The 19,295-nt window shown below is 36.0% G+C and overlaps 1 protein-coding gene across 1 annotated transcript in view; it reads left to right on the top strand.

Moving 5' to 3' along the window:
* The window catches only part of BIRC6 (baculoviral IAP repeat containing 6), a 159,039-nt gene that overhangs the window by 19,594 nt on the left and 120,150 nt on the right, over nucleotides 1-19,295 (top strand). Inside the window, exons 10-20 of the mRNA XM_008643347.2 lie at nucleotides 383-532; nucleotides 3,823-4,048; nucleotides 8,364-8,524; nucleotides 11,347-11,478; nucleotides 12,689-12,820; nucleotides 13,073-13,251; nucleotides 13,830-13,960; nucleotides 14,810-14,971; nucleotides 15,078-15,209; nucleotides 15,377-15,474; nucleotides 16,670-16,817. Of these exons, the coding sequence (XP_008641569.1) occupies nucleotides 383-532; nucleotides 3,823-4,048; nucleotides 8,364-8,524; nucleotides 11,347-11,478; nucleotides 12,689-12,820; nucleotides 13,073-13,251; nucleotides 13,830-13,960; nucleotides 14,810-14,971; nucleotides 15,078-15,209; nucleotides 15,377-15,474; nucleotides 16,670-16,817 (1,651 nt within the window). The remainder of the gene's footprint in view (nucleotides 1-382; nucleotides 533-3,822; nucleotides 4,049-8,363; nucleotides 8,525-11,346; nucleotides 11,479-12,688; nucleotides 12,821-13,072; nucleotides 13,252-13,829; nucleotides 13,961-14,809; nucleotides 14,972-15,077; nucleotides 15,210-15,376; nucleotides 15,475-16,669; nucleotides 16,818-19,295) is intronic.

The raw sequence follows: 19,295 nt of genomic DNA, 5'->3' as shown, positions 1-19,295 counted from the left end.
TAGGCCTTCACTTGAAATGATAGAATATTTTCTGTTATAAGCATAATTTGGATTATTGGAAGTGTCATAATGATTATGATTTTTAGTTTCTATTGAGATTTCTTTTGTTAATTGCCTTTTAAAACCCATCCCCCCAAATATTTTTTACCTTTGATACCATTCGCAACTGCAGTATTTTTGTAGTTCTGTTTTGCATTTGCCCTGAAAAAAAAATAGTAGTAGTAAAGCAAAATAAGTATTCCTGTACAATTTTACTGGTTTCAGGTCCTGCGTAAATACTGTCATAATTGCATAGCAGTTCAAGTGCAAGCCTGTCTTGTGAGTTGAATTTAGCTGTATGCCCATCTAAACTTTCTTCTTTTGTTGTCTCTGATGATTTTAGGTGGAGAACTTCATTTCCTTCAGATTGGAGGGACCTGCGATGACATAGATGAAGCTGATATACTTGTAGATGGATCCCTTTCCAAAAGTGTAGAACAGTCATCAGAAGGCACCAAGCCCTTATCTAACCCTTCTAGTCCAGGCATTACAGGTAAATTGCACACATGTACATGTATCCTGAGTAAAAATACTTTGGTCATTTTTGAAAGTTGCATATGAACATGATTTTCAGTTATTTAATAGCCTGCTGCTTTATAATTTTTTTGCTGCCCAAAGTTAGAGTTCTGTAATTGCTATGTATCTGTCACTGGGTGTGTACAAGCATAACAGTTCCTGATTTAAAAAAACCCCAAACAAACCACTTTGACTTTCTTCAGTCTCTACGTGTGATTTTAAGTGTGGCAGACTGTATTTGTCTGACCCCGATTTTATTCCACAGGAGTCAGTCAAAAGAAGGAAAAAATGTTTTTTATCATAAGTTTATTTGTAAGCAGCATTACAGCGGTTGCTTTGAGGACTGAATTTCTCCTGCTCCTCCTCTTTTTCACCAAAGAAGCCATTGTTGAAGTTTGAAAATCACGAGAAAATAAACTGGTTTACATATGTGAGGGGAAGAAAGTCTATGGCTTTCTTCACCTTTCTTTTGCTAAATAAAGCAAAAAAGAATATAGATGTCAAGGACATAGATGTGTTTCAATGGATGCATTCCCTGTATAGTAGGTTATCAGCAAATTTAAGTGACTTCCAAGCAAATGGTAACTCTGACAGTCCTGATGAGTCAAGTAGATGATAATTACTGTTTAAATTCTGCCAGTACTATAAAGGGGAATTATTTTCCTTTTTTCATCTCATTCCCATCCAGCCTTCAGTATAGGCTTGAATATGACTTACTGGAATAAGAAATTGATTTATTTATGTATAGACTTCAAAGTAGCTGTATCTTCAGATTGTCCACAAGCTCCAGGTCCTCCTTTAAGTAGTCATATAATTCAGACGTTGTGGTATGACTTGATGTTGTTCTGTAGCAGTTTCCAGAGAGTTGTTAGATACAAAGTAATGATCAGATAAACTGAATACTGTTTTTCTGTGGCATCAAGCTGAGCCACTAAAAGCTCTGAGAGAAGCTAGTGGTCGTAAGGAACCAGTGCTGAAATGAGGGGTCTGAGTGGGAATTGTTGAAACTAAATGGTGGTTAAAGAACTCTTCATCTGAACTATCCAGGTTAAGGATAGTAAAGTCAGTAATACGGGACTCTTAGCATATATGAGAATGATTGTTAGGACTGTGCAAACATCTTCAGTAATGGGTCGTGATCAGCCTTTGCCCTCAGCATTTATAATATCAGTGTTGCTTCTCTTTTGGTCTTATGTATTAAACAACAGAAAAAACCGTTTTCTTCCACTTCTGTCTTAGCATGTTTTTTAGACAGAGACACAGCTCAAGAGAAAGGTTTCTGTTTGGGGAAATGAACTCCTACAACAAGCAGAACCTTTTGCTCATATATATTATTACTTTGTATTGTAGGCTTTACGTGTTTATTTTTCTGCACTGTTTGCATTCTAGAATGCATTTCTTGAATGTAATTTTCTAGCCTCAGTTTGTGACTTGGATGCATTTTAAATTTTATGGCTTTAACAGAAAATAAGTTAATCTTACAGCAATCTTAGATTACTGTTTCCTTTTAAGGAGCAGAGGGTTTTTTGTGGTGAAGTAATCTAAAATAATGCTTCTTTTCAAAGTGAATTAAAAAAGAATATTAGTCTTCCTGACTGGTTTAAAACCTGTTTTCAAGTTTGCTGTTAGAATTTCGTCTTGTTATAACACTCTGTTAGAATAAATTTAAAGTCTTGTAATTTTTAAAAGAAGCCAAGTATACCTGACAGCAGTGGAAAGTTAAATCCTTCATTTTTCAGTTTTAGGCGTTGATTACATGTATGTGGTTGCTCTGAATACTTTGAATTTGGCTTTGTTTCCGTTGGAGGAGGAAGGAGAATGAAGCAGAAAAATCCAGTCTGATCAAAGATAGGCTTGTTGTTCAGTTTGAGCAATGATCTCACTTCTCATTGCAGTGTCATCCAGCTAATGAGGTTCACATTTGGCAGTTAAAAAAGTGGAGGTCTTTGCTGTATTATTGAAATTCAATTTCTAAAGCATTTCTAATTTCTTTGGCATTTTCCTGCCTCCTAGACTGAAAAGTAGAAATTATTACCATTTCAGTGAGAGTGAATTTATTACCTGTCCAAGTATCTCACCTCAAGCTCGACCTGGATTGCTTTCAAGATGCTCTCTAGGTTCAGGCTTCACAGGGAGGGTGGTATTTGTGTTTGTGTATTATAATCTCCCCACCCTGGGTGGTGACAGTAGTAGTCACGTAACAAACTTTCTCCTTTTAAAAACCATGATTTCTTTACAAGTAAAGGCTTTTCCTTCAAAATGCATTTTTAAGAGAAAATGCTCAAAATACTAGAAAATATACATTGTACATATCTTATTTTCCCTCAAGTTTGGTTGGTTGGGGTTTTTTGTTTGGATGGTTGGGTTTTGTTTGGGGTTTTTTGTTTTGGTTTAGGTTTTTTTATTTGGTTGGTTTTGGTTTGGTTTGGGTTTTTTTGATTGGTTTGGGGTTTTGTATGTCTAAGGAAATCTGATTATTTTTGGTTTCTTTGTGGTTCCTTTAGGTATTTGGCTTCCTGGGATATTTTAGTTTTCAATACTTCAATTAATATCCTTGTTTCCTTGGTACAAGGCCTAAATATAAAGACAAGAAGACAAAATAATTGTCTCGGCTCAGTGTCTTTTAAGAGCTTTACATAAAGCATGTTTGTTTTTCACTTACCCCTCTTTTAAACTGAATTGGGAACCTTCCACAGCATTGTAGTAATCCATCCTAAAACACATCTCTATTGATAATCAGGGGCCAAAGTAATGTTTTAAGCAGTGATAAAAATGCATAGTAATTCTGTATGTCTGTTTTTGTGACATATAAAACTTTTTTTTATCTGAGTCAATAGGGATATTAAAAAAATGTTTAATCAGCTTTGCATCTTCAAAGTATAATTACTAATTAATATAATTACTAATTACTGGCTAATTACTTATTCCTGATGCCTCTGTTGAATACCAGACAGTATGCTCAGACATCTCAGTACTTAGAAAATTTATTCCAAGTGAACTGCCTTCAAAGGATACTGTCTTCAAGGCTGGGATGTTTGGTTGCTTGTGTTTGGGGTTTTTTGTGGTTGGTTTTTGTTGTTGTTTGTTTAGGGTGCTGCTTTTTTGGGGGGAGAGAGTTTTTTATTATTCTTTTCTTAACTAAAAAACCTCCATATGACTTACAGTTCATTTTGCTTATAGCAGTTCTGATATATTTCAAACTTTTTAAAAGGATGTTGTAGAAAAAATACCTATGTAGTGATGAATGCATGTGCTGTAATTACTCAGGAGTTGATCTTTTGGTGGACCAGCCGTTCTCCCTTGAAACACTGACGTCCCTGGTGGAACTGACCCGTTTTGAAACCTTGACACCACGGTTTTCAGCCACTGTCCCTCCCTGTTGGGTGGAAGTCCAGCAGGAGCAGCAGCAAAGGCGGCACCCTCAGCATCTGCACCAGCAGCACCACGGGGATGCAGCTCAGCACACTCGGACTTGGAAGCTGCAGACAGACAGGTACGTAGGGCAGCAGCGCACAAGGAATCGTGTGCATTGCTTAACTAGTTTGTGTAGCTGTACAACCACAGATCTCATGCAATTTAATTGTTTTCAACTAGTGTGCAAGTTTAAGAGCATGTGTTTTCAAAGATGATAATCCTCATTTGGTAGTTTGCATTATAGGTGTTTGTGAGATTGCCAGAGGCATTTTAGTGGACCTTGAAACAAATTGAAAAGTCAGGTTTTGAATTTTATTTGCCAAATGTGGTTATTACATTACATAATTAAACAAGCACATTTTCCAGAATTAGAGATATTCTTGATAGTTTCTATAAAAGTCTGATTCACCTTTCTTAGGTATACACACATTTTGAGCACATTATTTAATCCGAAAATGCAAACTGTGGGTGCCAGTGTGACTAATTAATTGTCTTAAATGAAATGGTATTGTAATTTACTTCAAAATATGAAGGTAGAATCTGGATTTATGTCTATTCAAGTTAAATCTTTATATAGGAGATATTTAAGCCACTCCAGAGCCCTAGTAGTACTAAAGTTTAGGCAGTATTTTCATTGAAATGAAGTTCACCAACATGCTGTGTGTAGCAATACTTAGTTTTTTACACATGACATGAGAACTTGGAATTCCTCTGGGCTCCTAAATACAAGTACAGCAGTGTTGCAGTCTCCTTGAAGAATTGCTTAAAACCTACATGAAGTAGCTTTGTGCAGCTTTTTGTGAAAAATGCTTGGAGAAACAAAATGTAAATAGAAGTTTCTTTGGTTTATTAAGGGATGTGAATAAAGACACTACAGGATCTTTTGGGTCAGACTGCTACACATCTGTTCCACTGATGTGTAACATTTGGATTGTCATGTAGGCTCAGAATAGCCATAGACTGAAAACAAGGAAATGGCCAGAGGGTCCTAGGGGAGCTAGAGGTCATGTGTGGGGCAAAAAAAGCATGTCCTATAAACAACTGAAAGATAGCAAGTGATAATGAAGCATTCCAGGTGGGAAAACACATAATAGATGAAGGCATCTCCTGGGCTGACACATAACAGGAGCTGAACTAAATAAATGTTCATAAGCTATGGTTAAAAACTTGCAATATATTATAGGCTTTAAAACCTTTATTTATCTTGTGGTTTTGCTTTGTGTAAGTCAAATATTCTGTATGTAGCAAGGGGAAGGGAGGTGGTTCCTTGCAAAATAACTTCCAGTTGATTATCCAGGTGTGTTCAGCAACAGTTGAAAAGTAACGAGCTATCAATATGAAGTTATAAGGAAGCAAGCAGTGAAGGTAATAGCAGTTAATTGTAAGGGGATAAGTGGAAAATTAGCTTATGAATATAGTTTCATTAGAGGAAAAGAAGTATGCCTGCTGCTAAGTAAAACACGGTTGTAAAGGGGAAAAGTTAAAAGTTTTGGTTTAGTACTGGAAATCTTTGACAGCTGCTATGTGACTCATGATGAAAATTATTAAATTACAGTCCCTTTGTTCTTAGGGTAGAATCTTAAGATTGAAAGCCATGTTAGCTCTTAATTAAAAGTTATCTGGGAAGAAACTTTTTGATTTCTGGATTATTTTTTGGTTGTTACTATGAGGTTCCTTTTATCTTCTTTTTGCGTGCCTCATACTGATACCTATCACCATGTGGGATTACAGTGTTAGATGGATGAGTAATGCAATTTGATATGGTAATTCTTTTGTTTCTCAAATAGAAAGAGATAATCCTGTAACTGTATTTTAGAAAATGGCATTATATTGCAATCCTAGTTTGTTATTTTAAAAAGACTGTTCAACAAAGAAAACAGAAAAGCAGAGTCTGGTTTACCTTGTGAATTATCTAAATATCAGTATTGTACCCTCAGCAGTAATTTAACTGAAATGTTAAATGAGGTTAATTCTTTTAAAAGAGAGATACATGAATTCCTAATATGCATGGATAAAGCAGTGACATCTGAGTTTCCTGGCTTTTTCTCAAATTTATGTAGCATGTATTCATCTTATGGAGAAATATTTTAAAATATATGAAAGAAGGAAGAGCTAGATACTAATGTTCTTTCCAGTGTTTAACCTCTGGAAATGTCTTTGCAGTTCAAAGTTCAGTTGCATTGGAAGATCAGATGGTGAGATGTTCTAGAGAAGGAATGAATAAGTGTGTTGAAAAATATCTTGTGGTTGAGAATGACGCTATATTGGCGTTTGGAACACAGTATGGATTGTATGTTCTTCTTCAGAGAGATGCTATAGATTTAGGTGGGTTTCAAAGGTAGAAGAGTTCCTAAAAGACTTTGCATTAGATTATCAGAGAAAAGTGATATTTAGGATAGATATGCTGAGATACAGAGAAAATAATAAGGAAGTAATTTGTTTGCTACTTTGGAACGTTACACATGAATAAAGGATGTACTTAAGCAAACCTATGAGATACTAAAAAAAAAAAATCTTGAAAGGGAAGTCTTAACTAATCAGAGAACTAGATTGTGAAGTTTATTGTCAGAGGTATAAGAAAATCTCTTTACTGCTGGGTTAATATGAAACCTTAATGGAGATTGTTTATTCCATCCATACCTATTGAGCATCTGCTGCTCAATTCTGTCAAAAATTGATTTCTGGGGTAGACAAGTAACAGTTGTAATTCGCTATGGCTGTGTGCATTGTGTGCAACACACAGACTATAAAAGACTGCTGCAGACAAAGTGGTTTATTATTCATTTCTGGGTTTGTACCAGATCTTTAACTAAAACTGGATGAGCAGAATATTACTTTGTCTTTCAGAAGTCTGGCTCCTTTGAGTGTCTTATTTAGTCCATGCTTTGCATGACATGAAATACCACCCCCAAACTTTTCTCTGTTTGGCACTGGATTATGTGTACTCCAAGCTAGAGGAAAGGCATGAGTGATTCTAAGTATTTAGTATTACAGTTGCTAACAGAGGTTTAGGGGTTTTTTTTCCCCAGAGCAATGGGATACATTTTCATTATATTTTATTTGTTTGTGTTCCTTGTACAGTTAGCTGAAAATTCTTCACTGTTACTTCTTGAATCATAACCACAAATTCTCTTCTGTCCATCTTTCACTTCTGTCCATCGTTCCTCCCAAAATCTCTGCTTTTCTGTGTTGCTTGCTCTGGAAAGCTGGCATGCCATTTCATTACTTGTACCTGAAATCTCTTTTAAGTCTATTACATGTGCCTGAAGGAGATCTGGCCTTCAGGGATATTACTGTAAAGAAATAAATACATTTGCACCATTCCTTAATCTATTTTAAAATGGTTTTCTGCACAATACTCAGTGTGTAGCATGCTATTGGAGTTAAAATATTTATTTGTGAATTAGGTGTTAGAAAGACGTTTCAAAAATATTTATAGCAGCATACTCAGTTTCTTAGTGTTCTCAGTTATACAACTAAATAAGTATATCAAAGTAACATTTAAAAAAAATATTTACTGCCAAATGAAGGAGATCAAGAAGTTCAATTATTTAAAAAAATGTGTACAAGCAGAACAGTTGACACATTATTAGTTTTATTTTCATTGCTCTTTGGTTTGAAGAATTTTTTGGAAACCCTAGTGTATCAAACTATGGAATGGATCATTGAGGGGTACTTGTCTCAAGTTTACACTTTCAGTGTAAAACCAAACTTGTCTTCAAAACTAAAATGTGACTTACTAAAAGGAAGCTGCACCCTTTTGCCCAGCACAGGCTTCTGAATGTGCATCTGGTAAGAAGCATGTTTCATCCTGTATGAATTATCAAACGTGCTTTAAAAGTAATTTCAAAATAGTATTTTGAGTCTCCTGTATGTTGATTTTGTACCACTTTCTCAAACACGCAACGCATTGGTAAGTGTTAAACAATGGATGAGGGCAACTTAAGGGAGATTACAAGGTAGGTACTTCCAATCATGCTTTTGTACACTTCACTAATCGATCCTCTTTTAGTGTTGTGTTTGCTTTTTTATTCTCATACCTTTTTTTCATGGAAACAAGTAGCTGGTATTTATAGTAATAAGAAAACCATACTGTGACGAAGGTAATAGGGAATCTTTCCACTGCTGCTTTTATCTGAACACTGTTTCACCCTGCCATATCAATTGGCTTTTTAACATCTTCACAAAATTAATATGGTTAGCTTGAAAGCTTGAAAGCTTTAAAGTTTGAAAGACTTCTACTTCAGAAATCCATGCAGATGTCAAGTAAGACAAAATAAGTTTTTCTTGTTAAAGACAGTGTGCATAGATGCAGAATGGACTGTGTGATGCTGCCTGCATGATCTGAATTTTCTCCTGACACTGGGTCATTGTCTTATTTTATTTCCTGACAGCAACAGCTGGGATGAGCATGTCTTTGAACTGGTTTTACCAAAAGCTTGTATGGTTGGACATGTGGACTTCAAATTTGTTTTGAATTCAAACATCACAAACATCCCTCAGATTCAAGTGACTTTACTGAAAAATAAAGCTCCAGGCTTAGGAAAAGTCAATGGTAAGAAAAAAACTTAAGATATCTTTCAGAACATTATTTCTTTTCTCAAACTCATTATTCTCTGTGATGTATATCAGAAAAATTGCTTGTAATTGTGTAAGAATTTCACTTTTACTGCTTTATTCTGTTTCTTAGTATCATGGGCTCTTTTCTCTTATGCTTGAATTTAAATTGTGGAGGCAAACTGGGTAAACAGTTCCAAAATCTTGACATTTACACAAGTGAAAGTACATAGCTCAGAAAGACTGAACTCAATTATAATTCTGTACTGCATGAATCCTACAGTCATTAAAAATAAGTTGTCAATTGTAAATCATCCTAGAGATTGATTAAACAAATGGTGCTCTTTTAGTTCTTGACATAGTAAAAAAAAAATTATAATAAATTATTCTAAGTCACAGAAGGAAATTATTTGCCAGTGAGAAAATAGCAAAGCTTTTCTTGATGGCAGTAAGAAAATCCCTGGCTTCCTTGGGAATTCTCTCATCATTTGGCTCATTAACTAAACTATGTGAAAGCTGCAGTATAATTTCACCTTTTGTTCCTTGCCGCTTTGACTGAGTAGACCAAAGTTAGGAATGCTCTTGCCTTGCAAGACTCCTAACTGGACTCTGCATCTTACTAGCTCTCAGGGAACCTGTGAGGGGGTAGCATAAATTGAAAAGTCATTTCTTTGATGTGGAAGTGCCTCTATTGGGATTTTCCTGTGGTGAGAGTGTTCGTTTCATATCCTGCTGCCTTGTCTGCTGGGAATGGAAGGTATTACATGCAGCACCTCCTTTTATTGAGGCATTAATTGGTTATCTTTAACTGGCCACCTCTGTTTCAAAAGCTTCTGGGAATTGACTATTTCAGAGAAATCTTGCTGTCAGATATTAAATTGGTTGCTGGATATAAAATGTGTTGAGGAGAACAGCAAGCATGATCATAAAAGCCCTTTTCCCTCCTGCTTTTCCTATTTTTTCTTAATTGCAAAGTAAGACCATCCCACTTACACAGGAGTAACAGCTGTAAATTTCAAAAAGGAATATAGGCATTTTAAACATCATTGACATGCTTTCATAAAACTTCACTCTGTAGCATCCCCCAGTGTTTAACAGCAAAAGTCGTGTGCTGGAGATGCTCCTTTAAATAATGTAAACTGGTTGTTACCCAAGAACAAAATATGCTAGCATATTAATATTCTTTGAGGAAAGCCTGTTCTTTTAGGAATCAAGATGGTTTAGATTTAACAGAAGTGCTAGCTGTGACTGCAGGACAGCAGTCAACAGGTGTTCTTTCAGTTTCTTCATTTTTTTTAATACTTGATGTAAAACCTTAATTTTAACATGTAGGAGAAATATGTTCTATCAAAAAACACCCCAAAAAACACCAGAACGGATTGTCCATGTTTCTCTCCTGAATGGAACCTGCTTTGTTTTCAGCATGATTTCAGTCCATTTGCAGGTCTGGATGTCAGAATTAATCAGAAAATCTTCACCTATGGAACAAAACAATAGAAGAAAAGTTAAACTCTTTTCCTTAATGCTTCAATTTCAAACACTTCTGAGCAAACAGTTCCATGAGTTGGTAATTCCTTGGAGACATTTGATTTAAGTGTGAACTAAATTGCCAGAGCTCTCTGTGAATGCTTTTCAGCACAGCATACTGAGCAGAAGACATGACAGAGCTCTTCCTGAAAATGACATTTCACTTCCTTACATGCAATATAGTGGAATTTGCTTTTTTCTGTTACAGACAGGGTAGAGTAAGCATTGAATAGGGGATCAGGCAGTCTGGAAGGACTGGGGAATGTGAGAGCACCTGCAAGGCAGCCTCGACAAAGTTTTTTCTTTTTTACTCAGTAGGATTGGAGATCCACAACTAACCAACATCTTCTCCGAGTGTAGCTGCATTGCAGTTATTTCCTTCTCTTTTTCAATTTCTTGAGTTTTGGAAAAGGACTTTAGTGACATTTGCCTTTTCTCTATGCACTATTGAATAAAATAATAGGACACTAATGATTTCATTATAAGGGAAGACAAAGCTAGATAATTTATATCTGTGATAGATCTTAACCAAAATGTCCCAATCCTAGGGAGATGTAATATTCAAGATAGTTTGATGGCTCTTGGAAATGTATAAAAACCTCAGACTGGAATTCAGTTAACTTCCCTCCCTCCTTTCTCTCCTTCCATGGGGTGAGAAAGGAACTGAAATTTTAAGATAATGAGATGTAGGGAAGATGTGTAGGGCAGAGTTTATTCAGTCATTATTTTGTATGACAGGAGCCCTGGAAACAGTTAAATATGTAGTGTGTAGTAATGGGAAGGCCAGAGGCATAATTCTTCCGGTTGGGAACTAATGGTTTTTTGGTCTGGCAGTTAATTCACTGTATATGCTTCTTGTTAATTTGCTGGCATGTCCTCTTCATCTATAATTCATGTGATCCGTTTAATTGGAAAAAGAACTGTATTTAAGTATTACCAAAATAATGTTTGATGTTCAGTAGGAGCAATCCAGTTATTTTAACTTTAAATTATCAAACTTTAAGTACTGGAATTTAATTGCTTAGGAGTAATCTGTAGTTGATTATTAGGGGAAAAGAATTTGGGCAGTGTTAAAGCAAAACAGGCTCATTACAGGTCATGCGGAAATACTATTTTTTAACTATTTGCTGCAGCTTCAATCCATATGAAAAATATGTCTTTGTGTATTTGTGGGTTTATATTAGAAATATTGCTGTGGGCAGAAAGCTGATAATTTTGCTATGCAAACTACCACTTTTGTTTTTCCTGAGCCTTGAACAGTGTTTGAAATCATGCTAATATTTTTATTTCCAGAAGCAGCAGTAGATAGACAGATCACATTTCCTTTATCTCCAGCTCATAACATTGAAGTGGAGAGAAATGGAAAACCAGGACTGGTAGAATTCAATGAGGAAATGCAGTATATGGATGTAGAGGAACCACAATGTAAGTTTTATTGATCTTGTTATACTTCAATTAAAATAGGAGCTTGCTTTTTTCTTCTTTTAATGATAAATTTGAATTCCTCTGCAAAAATTTCTCAGACATTAAGATAGACTGATTTGTCAGCTGTATTCAAAGTTATTTCTCTCACTGCACTGTTTGCTGTATGAGTTGAAAGTTCAACAGAAACACAACAAAAATGTGCAAAACTACTAGAGAAGTTTGGTGCTTACAAGCAGATGAATATTTATTTGAATTTAGAAATCAAGTAGATTGATAGGACACCTTTCTAAGTGAAGTTGCTAGCCTGTTTCAGCAGTATTTTACTTTGTTTCTTTGACTAGTTTTAATATAATTTTTCTTTGCATGCCTGGGTTTTGTAGAGATTGCTGCAGTTAACCAAGAAAGCAAGGAGCAGAACATAAAGAAATCATAACTAGGCCACATCACATGGACTGTGCCTGTCTTTATAACTTCTCTTGTTAACTAGCGCTCTTCCACAAAATGTCTTAGACTGTGAAAGGCAGTGAGTGGGTCTGGGTGAGGAGAGCTGCAGACTAAAATTTGACAGTTGGAGTGATTCAGTTCTAGAGCTATGGTTCTTTTGCTTGGTTCTTTCAACAGTCTTACTTCACAGCTTATCTAGAGCATGACTGTAAAGGTCCTTTCCAACCCAAACCATTCTATGATTCTGTGACTCCAAGACAGGAGGGGTTACAAAGGATCAGGGAAAGGATCAAATGGGTGATAAAGGAGGTGTTTCATGCTGAGAAAGGAGCAGCAGATGAGTGAACGATAATTTCAGTAATTTGTATATCCCATAGAAGAAACAAAACTGTCTTTGTTTTAAATTTATTTTTAATTTTGTTCTGTTTTAAACAGTATTATCCTGCTTCAGTAACGACCCAGTAAGGGTGTGACTCATATATATTGGTTCTTTATTTAATCAGTTGTGTATTTTGTGGCTTTTGTAAGCCAGTCAACATATATGTTATCCGTATAATGCAACTGAAAATGGTTTTAAAAATGCTGTTTACCTTAATTGATTTCACTGGAAAATATCTAAAAGTGAACTTCAAGCCATTTTTTATGTTGAGTTACATGTATTTAGTGGTCAGAGTTTGACATAGTGTATTTTTAATCCATGCAAATGATCAGATTTTGTGACTTACTTACGGCTAATTGAGATCCATATTGCTCATGTTTTTGTAAGGTCTTAGATTGTGTCCATTTCTGGAGGAACACAAAGAAGATATACTTTGTGGTCCAGTATGGCTGGCTACTGGACTTGATCTATCAGGACATGCTGGAATGTTGACACTAACAAGTCCAAAGCTTGTTAAAGGTAAACCCGTTTATTATGCTATTCGCATGAAGCGTGTGTGACTGAAGTGCATCTCATACTTCTGTAGTCAGCCATAGGTTTGTTATTTATTTTTACATTGACAAATTTTGCTGTGTAACACCATAGTGAGTTGCTCTTTCAAACTGATGATCAAGTACTGTAATTTATGTGGTTGTTCTGTTCTGTTTACAACTTGCAATCTGTTTAAACTGTGCAAATTCTTCCCCCTCCCTTGTTGTTCTCCACTTTTAGGCATGGCTGGTGGCAAGTATCGTTCATTTTTAATTCATGTTAAAGCAGTGAATGACAGAGGAACAGAAGAAATCTGCAATGGTGGCATTAGACCAGTGGTTAGAATACCTCCTCTAAAACCTCAAACGAACAAGGGCCATTCTCTTGCTTCATTGTTGGCAAAAGTTGCAGCAGGCAAGGTAATAAATAGCCAAGGAAGATTCATGTTTTAGTTGTAGACTTGGTATGATTCCTGTCGTCTGAAAACGAAACAGCTGTTACCAGAATTAAGATCCATTAAAAGACTACCCTCTAAAGAGGTGACACTGTGTTGACACCTTCAAGAATTAGAGTTCAACATTTCTAAATTGTTTCTTTTGTGCAAATTTAAAGGAAAAAGTCTGTTCTGCCACTTTCACATTCTGAACACTTGTTTTTGAAACTTTTGTTTCCTTGAGTATTTTCAGTAGTTGATAGGCCTTATCCTTCTGTGAAGATGTGTGTGTGTGTATTTTACTCTTGATCATTGTAGTTGTAAGATGGGATGATATGATGTACATCTTGTGGACATTATTAGAATAGTTAGAGCATAATAGATTACAGAACATGAGTAATTTATTGTTCTATATTATAGAATTTAGTGAATAAAAATAGTTAATTTTAGTACAATGCTCAAACTGAGAGATTTTAGTGAACTGCTTGCATTTCACTGAACAATGTATAAGAATAAATCAGAACCAATGTGATTTATGAATGTTATTTTTTCTGAAAATATAAGGAAAAGCCGTCTAGCAAAATTGAAGCCACTACTACTTCAAGAAAATCAGATAATCTGCGAGGCTGCGACTTACTTCAAGAAGTCTCTGTAACAATTCGAAGATTTAAAAAAACTTCAATTTCAAAGGAAAGGTTAGTAGTTGTTTTTTAAATCTGAAGGAATATTAGCTTTAGTTACACTTCTTATAAAAAGCTTAGTTCTCAAAATAGCTCAGGTCAAGATACTGTTTCAAGTTGTCATTTCGTAAGCTTATTTTATATGGAAAATCATGTAAATTGTAAGTTAGAGGGCACTATGCTGTGAAAGTTGTGGTAGAATAACACCATGCATGAAATTATGTGTCAAGTGGGGTTTTTTGCCTGACTTCAAAAGGCAAATGTAAATAAGTTTTCTTGGTAAAACAGATACATTTTTTTAAAGGAAGCATCTTCCCTTTCTATTTCCTCATTGCCTTGTTTCTTACAGCAGAAATTAGATTATTTGTCAAAAAAGTTTAGAATCAAATTTAGCTAACAAAGATGTGGTTGAAGTCTCTAGTTTGGTGCTGCAGACCTAGACGCAAGTAATAGAGTATTTAAAGTGTATTATCATCTGCCACCCTGCAGTGATGGCACTGACTGTAATGGGCATAAAAGAGGTTATCGAGGCTGCAAAGAGGTATGTGCAAAGTTGTAAGAGTGATTTAGATGGTGAAAGTTTGTTTAGGTTTAGAAGTTGCTAGACAAGTTAATAGGGGTGAAAAAACTTCATAGAAGCTTACAAGATATATCATAATGTAGGAAGTTCTGTGAGCAGAAAATAGGACACTTGGGAATGTGTGCACAGGAAGTACTGTATATGCTTGTGTAGTGCTTTTCCTTTCATCTAGGATTCTCTTTTATGCTGCTCCTAGGACAGGATACAAAGCTGGAGAGACACTTTATTGGGAGAACGGCCATGTTGGATAATTGTGGTTTTTCTTTCCTTCCCCTCCTCCCTAGAGTTCAACGGTGTGCCATGTTACAGTTTTCAGAGTTCCATGAGAAGCTTCTCACCACTCTTTGCAAGAAGACAGAGGATGGACCGACTACAGAACATGCTCAGAGTCTTGTACTCGACACACTTTGTTGGTTGGCCGGAGTCTATTCAAATGGCCCTGGCAGGTAAGGGAGGAATCGTGTTCAAATTATAATGGCTATTTCTCAGTATCTGTTTGGTTAAAAAAAAAGTTTTATATAATTATCTAAAGTATGCAACTTGTTTCCACAGCTCAAAGGAGGGAAATGACAGTTTGCTTACTAAAACACGTAAATGTGTCTCTGATATTATACGTGTTTGCTTCTTTGAAGCTGGGCGGAGCATAGCTCACAAATGTGCACGATTTCTTGCACTATGCATCAGGTTAGTGCTAATTATTTGCATATATTTATTTTTGTTTATTTCTGTTTTACATGTATTTGGGGGAATTGCATGCATTCTAAATTGAACATATGTGTTTGTAACTGTTTCATCTTGTGTAAGAGATTTCATCCTTCTTTCTTACTTCATTGTGTCTGGTTTTTTTGTAGCAATGGAAGGTGTGACCCAAGTCAGCAAGGGTTTGGATCAGTTCTTCTAAAAGCTTTACTTGACAATATGCCTCTTTTGCCTGCTGCTGCCACAGGTGGTATGTATGCAGTGTTGTCATAAAAATACATGGTACATTTGTCATGTTGGACTCTCTTGTGAAATTAGAATGAGGTAATTGTTTGGTTAGTTCAAAACGCTCCTTGGAGTGGTCTGGTCGTGAAGTAGACATTTGTAGTTGGTGGATTTTTAAGCAAATAAGCTTGGTTAAACCAGAGCATGAAGTCTGACATTTTTGGAAGAGCTTAAGTAAGTTTTGTAAGAATTCTGAAAGGTGTTTAGCAGCAACAGATTCTGTTGACATCAGTTATGGTCAGGGTTGTCTGTTATTTTTTAAAATTAGGAGAGAGCCAGGAAACTTGACTATCCCAGTGATGTCCAACTAGCAATCCACTTCTGATTCTTCTACACTAAAAGGAAATTTTAACTAAATTAAATTCCTTCCTTATCTATAGTGCAGTGTAACGGTCTCTTAGCACCTTGTTGAAGCATCTGGAGTGCCAGATGGAATGGGAAGATGACTTTACGCTCGTATTTTGGGTGGCAAGGCCTGCTTTTCACACTAGGACATTGTTGAATTGTTTTTAGCTTGGCATCACTGAGGGGTCTTGCAGAAAAATCAGTTTGCATTCCAAAAGGCTTGTTGTACTACCACCTAGGTCAAAACACTTAACACACTGCTACAGAGGGTATGGAATGCACAGGGAGGGAAGGAGGAGGAGGCTGAGATTTGTGTTTCTGTACAGTTACCACCGTGCTGTGCTCCCAGAACTGATTTGTATGGAAGCAGTGCCTCCGGCAAATACAGAGTAAGGAAACAGCAACCAGAACCAGAGGATGAAAGGAGAAAAAGAGCTGGATCTGGAGTATGATTTGGCTCTGATGGGATTGGAACCCCTAGCCAAGCACCTTAATATATCAAGAGCATTTTGATTGCTGTGGGTAAAAGCAATGAAAGAAGTTTACAAAGCTGTCTCTTGGGAACCTTTATTTCCTTCAGTTATGTGTTAGTTGATAAGAGAATTAGAAGTACTTGTGGAAACTTACAATTTCAGAATGATTCTTAATTGAAGTCTCTCAAGAAAGGGGAAGGGGTAGAATACCTCCTAGTCTGTATTCGGTAACCATTAGATAATTATTTATCACTTCCAATGATTATCCTTCAAAGTATGCTTTCTCAGTGAAAAGTTTATATCATGTTTCACCTGAAATGTATATATTTTTTTTTAATGCAGGATCTGTGTATTGGTATTTTGTATTGCTGAACTATGTAAAGGATGAAGATTTGGCAGGATGCAGTACAGCTTGTGCATCATTGCTGACTGCGGTGTCCCGGCAGCTGCAGGATCGCCTAACACCAATGGAGGCGTTACTTCAAACAAGGTACTAAGAATTGTGGTTGTTGTAAACTTAGTAAAAACAAACCTAAGAACTGTCTAATGCCATCCTTTGGTGTTCTGAAAAAGGTTGTGTGCTGTATTTGTTTGAGAAAGGATTAATTTGCTAAAGTTCTGGAAAAAAGTTTTAACATGTACAAAGTTAAAGTTGAATTTAATTGCTATCTCACATTTTGAATCAGCAAATGTATATGTGGCGTTTGAAGTCTGTGCAATCCTTAAATTAGTATTTATGATGTTTAGTGTAAGGACTAACAAAGCATGTCCTATTTTGACTCTTGGAGGGAATTAAGTATACTGAATAGTTTCAGTTTGGCATAGTGCTTCACAAAATTATAGTCTTTCAGTAGGCTGACCATACATTTAATGTATTTCTTCTAAAGGCCAGATTCTAAGTGTAGAGACCTGGAGTAATTTACTGGGAATGCAGGTTCTTCTTTTAAATTACATATCAATGTAATTTAGGACCGTGTTGTCGAATCTTTTGCGTATTGAACTGATTGGCCGTTTAACTTTGGATTTACATGACACAGAAAGGAAATTTCTGATGGTTCAGTTTTGTAGCAGTTTCCAAAGCTGCATTATGGTGGTGGAAAAGTGCTGCTGTTTGACAGCTCTTTCAGCTGTGGTTCAGGTGCGAGAGTTTTCCTCAAAGTCAAGCAAGATCAAGGTAGAAGAGGTTTGGTGGAGGTTGGTTCAGAATTTTCAGATAAAATTGAAAAGGTAATAGAAAATGTAGTAAGGAAAGGTGTGGAGGAGGGAGGATATCTGTTTATTTTTGGTTTTGCTTTTAAAGAACTGTAATTCCAAAATACTTCATAAAAACTTAGTCTCAGGTATTATACTTGGATCCTTATCCTGCTGTCTGCTGCATTCCTCTACTTAGTTGTTAATATATTTCACCATCTGTAGTCCTTGCAGTTGCTTAGAAGACATCCCAGCAATAGAAATGGTATCTGGCATAATTGAGAATTTTGAAAAATAGACAAAGTGAATCGAACCAAAGGGAGGAGAAAAATGTGAAAATTACACTTGATATGAGAATGACACCTTTCTGTGGGAATCAAGTTGTTCCTTCATATAAATTGCTTCCAAGTACTTTCTTTAAACAGCATATCTGAAATAGGTTTTCCTCCTTCCCAGTTGACCACTTTTGAATTTGGTACGTCTGACATTTCAGATCACCTTCTGGTGAACACAGCTGTCTGCATGGCCAGGGAAGATTTCTGAAGTGAGCTCATTCTTGGTGTCCTTCAAGCTTAGATTTTCTGAATGATTCTAAATGGAGTTATACTGATTTTCTTCTTGGAACTAAATTTCTCTTTTAACTCCGTAACCCCATAGGTAGTTTAAGAGTAGCAGCAAATGACTTATTTGATTACAATAGCTCTCTAGCAAGGACTGACTATTCCTTCATTTAATTTACTAGTCTAAACAAAATTTGTGAGCCTTTTCTTCATATGTCTACAGATCAAGAAAATACTGTCATTTTTGAGATTTGGTTTTTGGTTTTGGTTTTTTTGTTAAGGAGAAATTAGTAGGCAGCCATAGCTTTACCCTTTTCCCCTTTCCTCTTCCCAAACTGTATTCTGTCTTTTTTGTGTGCATTTGTATTGCAGAGTTTATACTATTGTGTTTTTCCTCTTTGTCATTGGTCCCAGCTGCAATAGCCTAACATCTGGTAATCAGCTAAAAGCAGATGTCTAATTAATGGATCTGCACATTCGTGGGAGAGTAATACTCATTTTGCTGTCATGTGCTGCAATAAATCAAGTAAAACTTGCAAGGATAAGGCCAGTAGGGTGTGTTACATGATTTGCAGGTCAGAAAACAACAAAGAAAGAGATTTCAGATAGGATTTTGGGCTGTCTTAAAAAAAGCAGGTTGGTTTTGTCTCTAGAAAATCTGAGAAAATTTTTCCAGCCTGTTCTTCAAAGTACCAGATTCATGTACTCATGGAATTAAATTATTCTATATATTGTAAGGTGTTACATGGTTTAATTACTGTTATCATTAGTACTTGAACTGTCTCCTGCTCACATCTGATCTGAAAACTGTCTTGCTGCAATTAAAGCCTTTTAGTGCTTGTGTCCTGCCCACGTTGGCACTGGAGAGCAGATTCATTGTAAACAAATTCTGGATATCTGGAGTGTATTTTTATCTTCATTGTATTCTCCAGGTCTGTAGTCATTCTTAAAGCATTTCCTTGAGCCGTTTTCTTTGGTCCTTACCTTCCTCGTGTTGTGATACACGAAATTTGAGACATTATTCCAGTTGAGGGCTCTGATGAATGAAGCAGAAGAGGTATTTCGCATAGTTTATATTCATTACTGCACAGATGAGTAAGGTGATTGATGAGTTTTTACATGACATTCTTGATTTAGTCTTTGTTGTTTTTTTGATGTACCTTCTATATCCTTTTGTGAAAAGGATTGTTAATGAAGCTTAAAACTGTGAACCTGAT

Source organism: Corvus brachyrhynchos, unplaced genomic scaffold, assembly GCF_000691975.1.
Source record: "Corvus brachyrhynchos isolate BGI_N302 unplaced genomic scaffold, ASM69197v1 scaffold70, whole genome shotgun sequence".
NCBI lineage: Eukaryota > Metazoa > Chordata > Aves > Passeriformes > Corvidae > Corvus > Corvus brachyrhynchos.
This window is presented reverse-complemented; position numbering and strand designations above follow the sequence as displayed.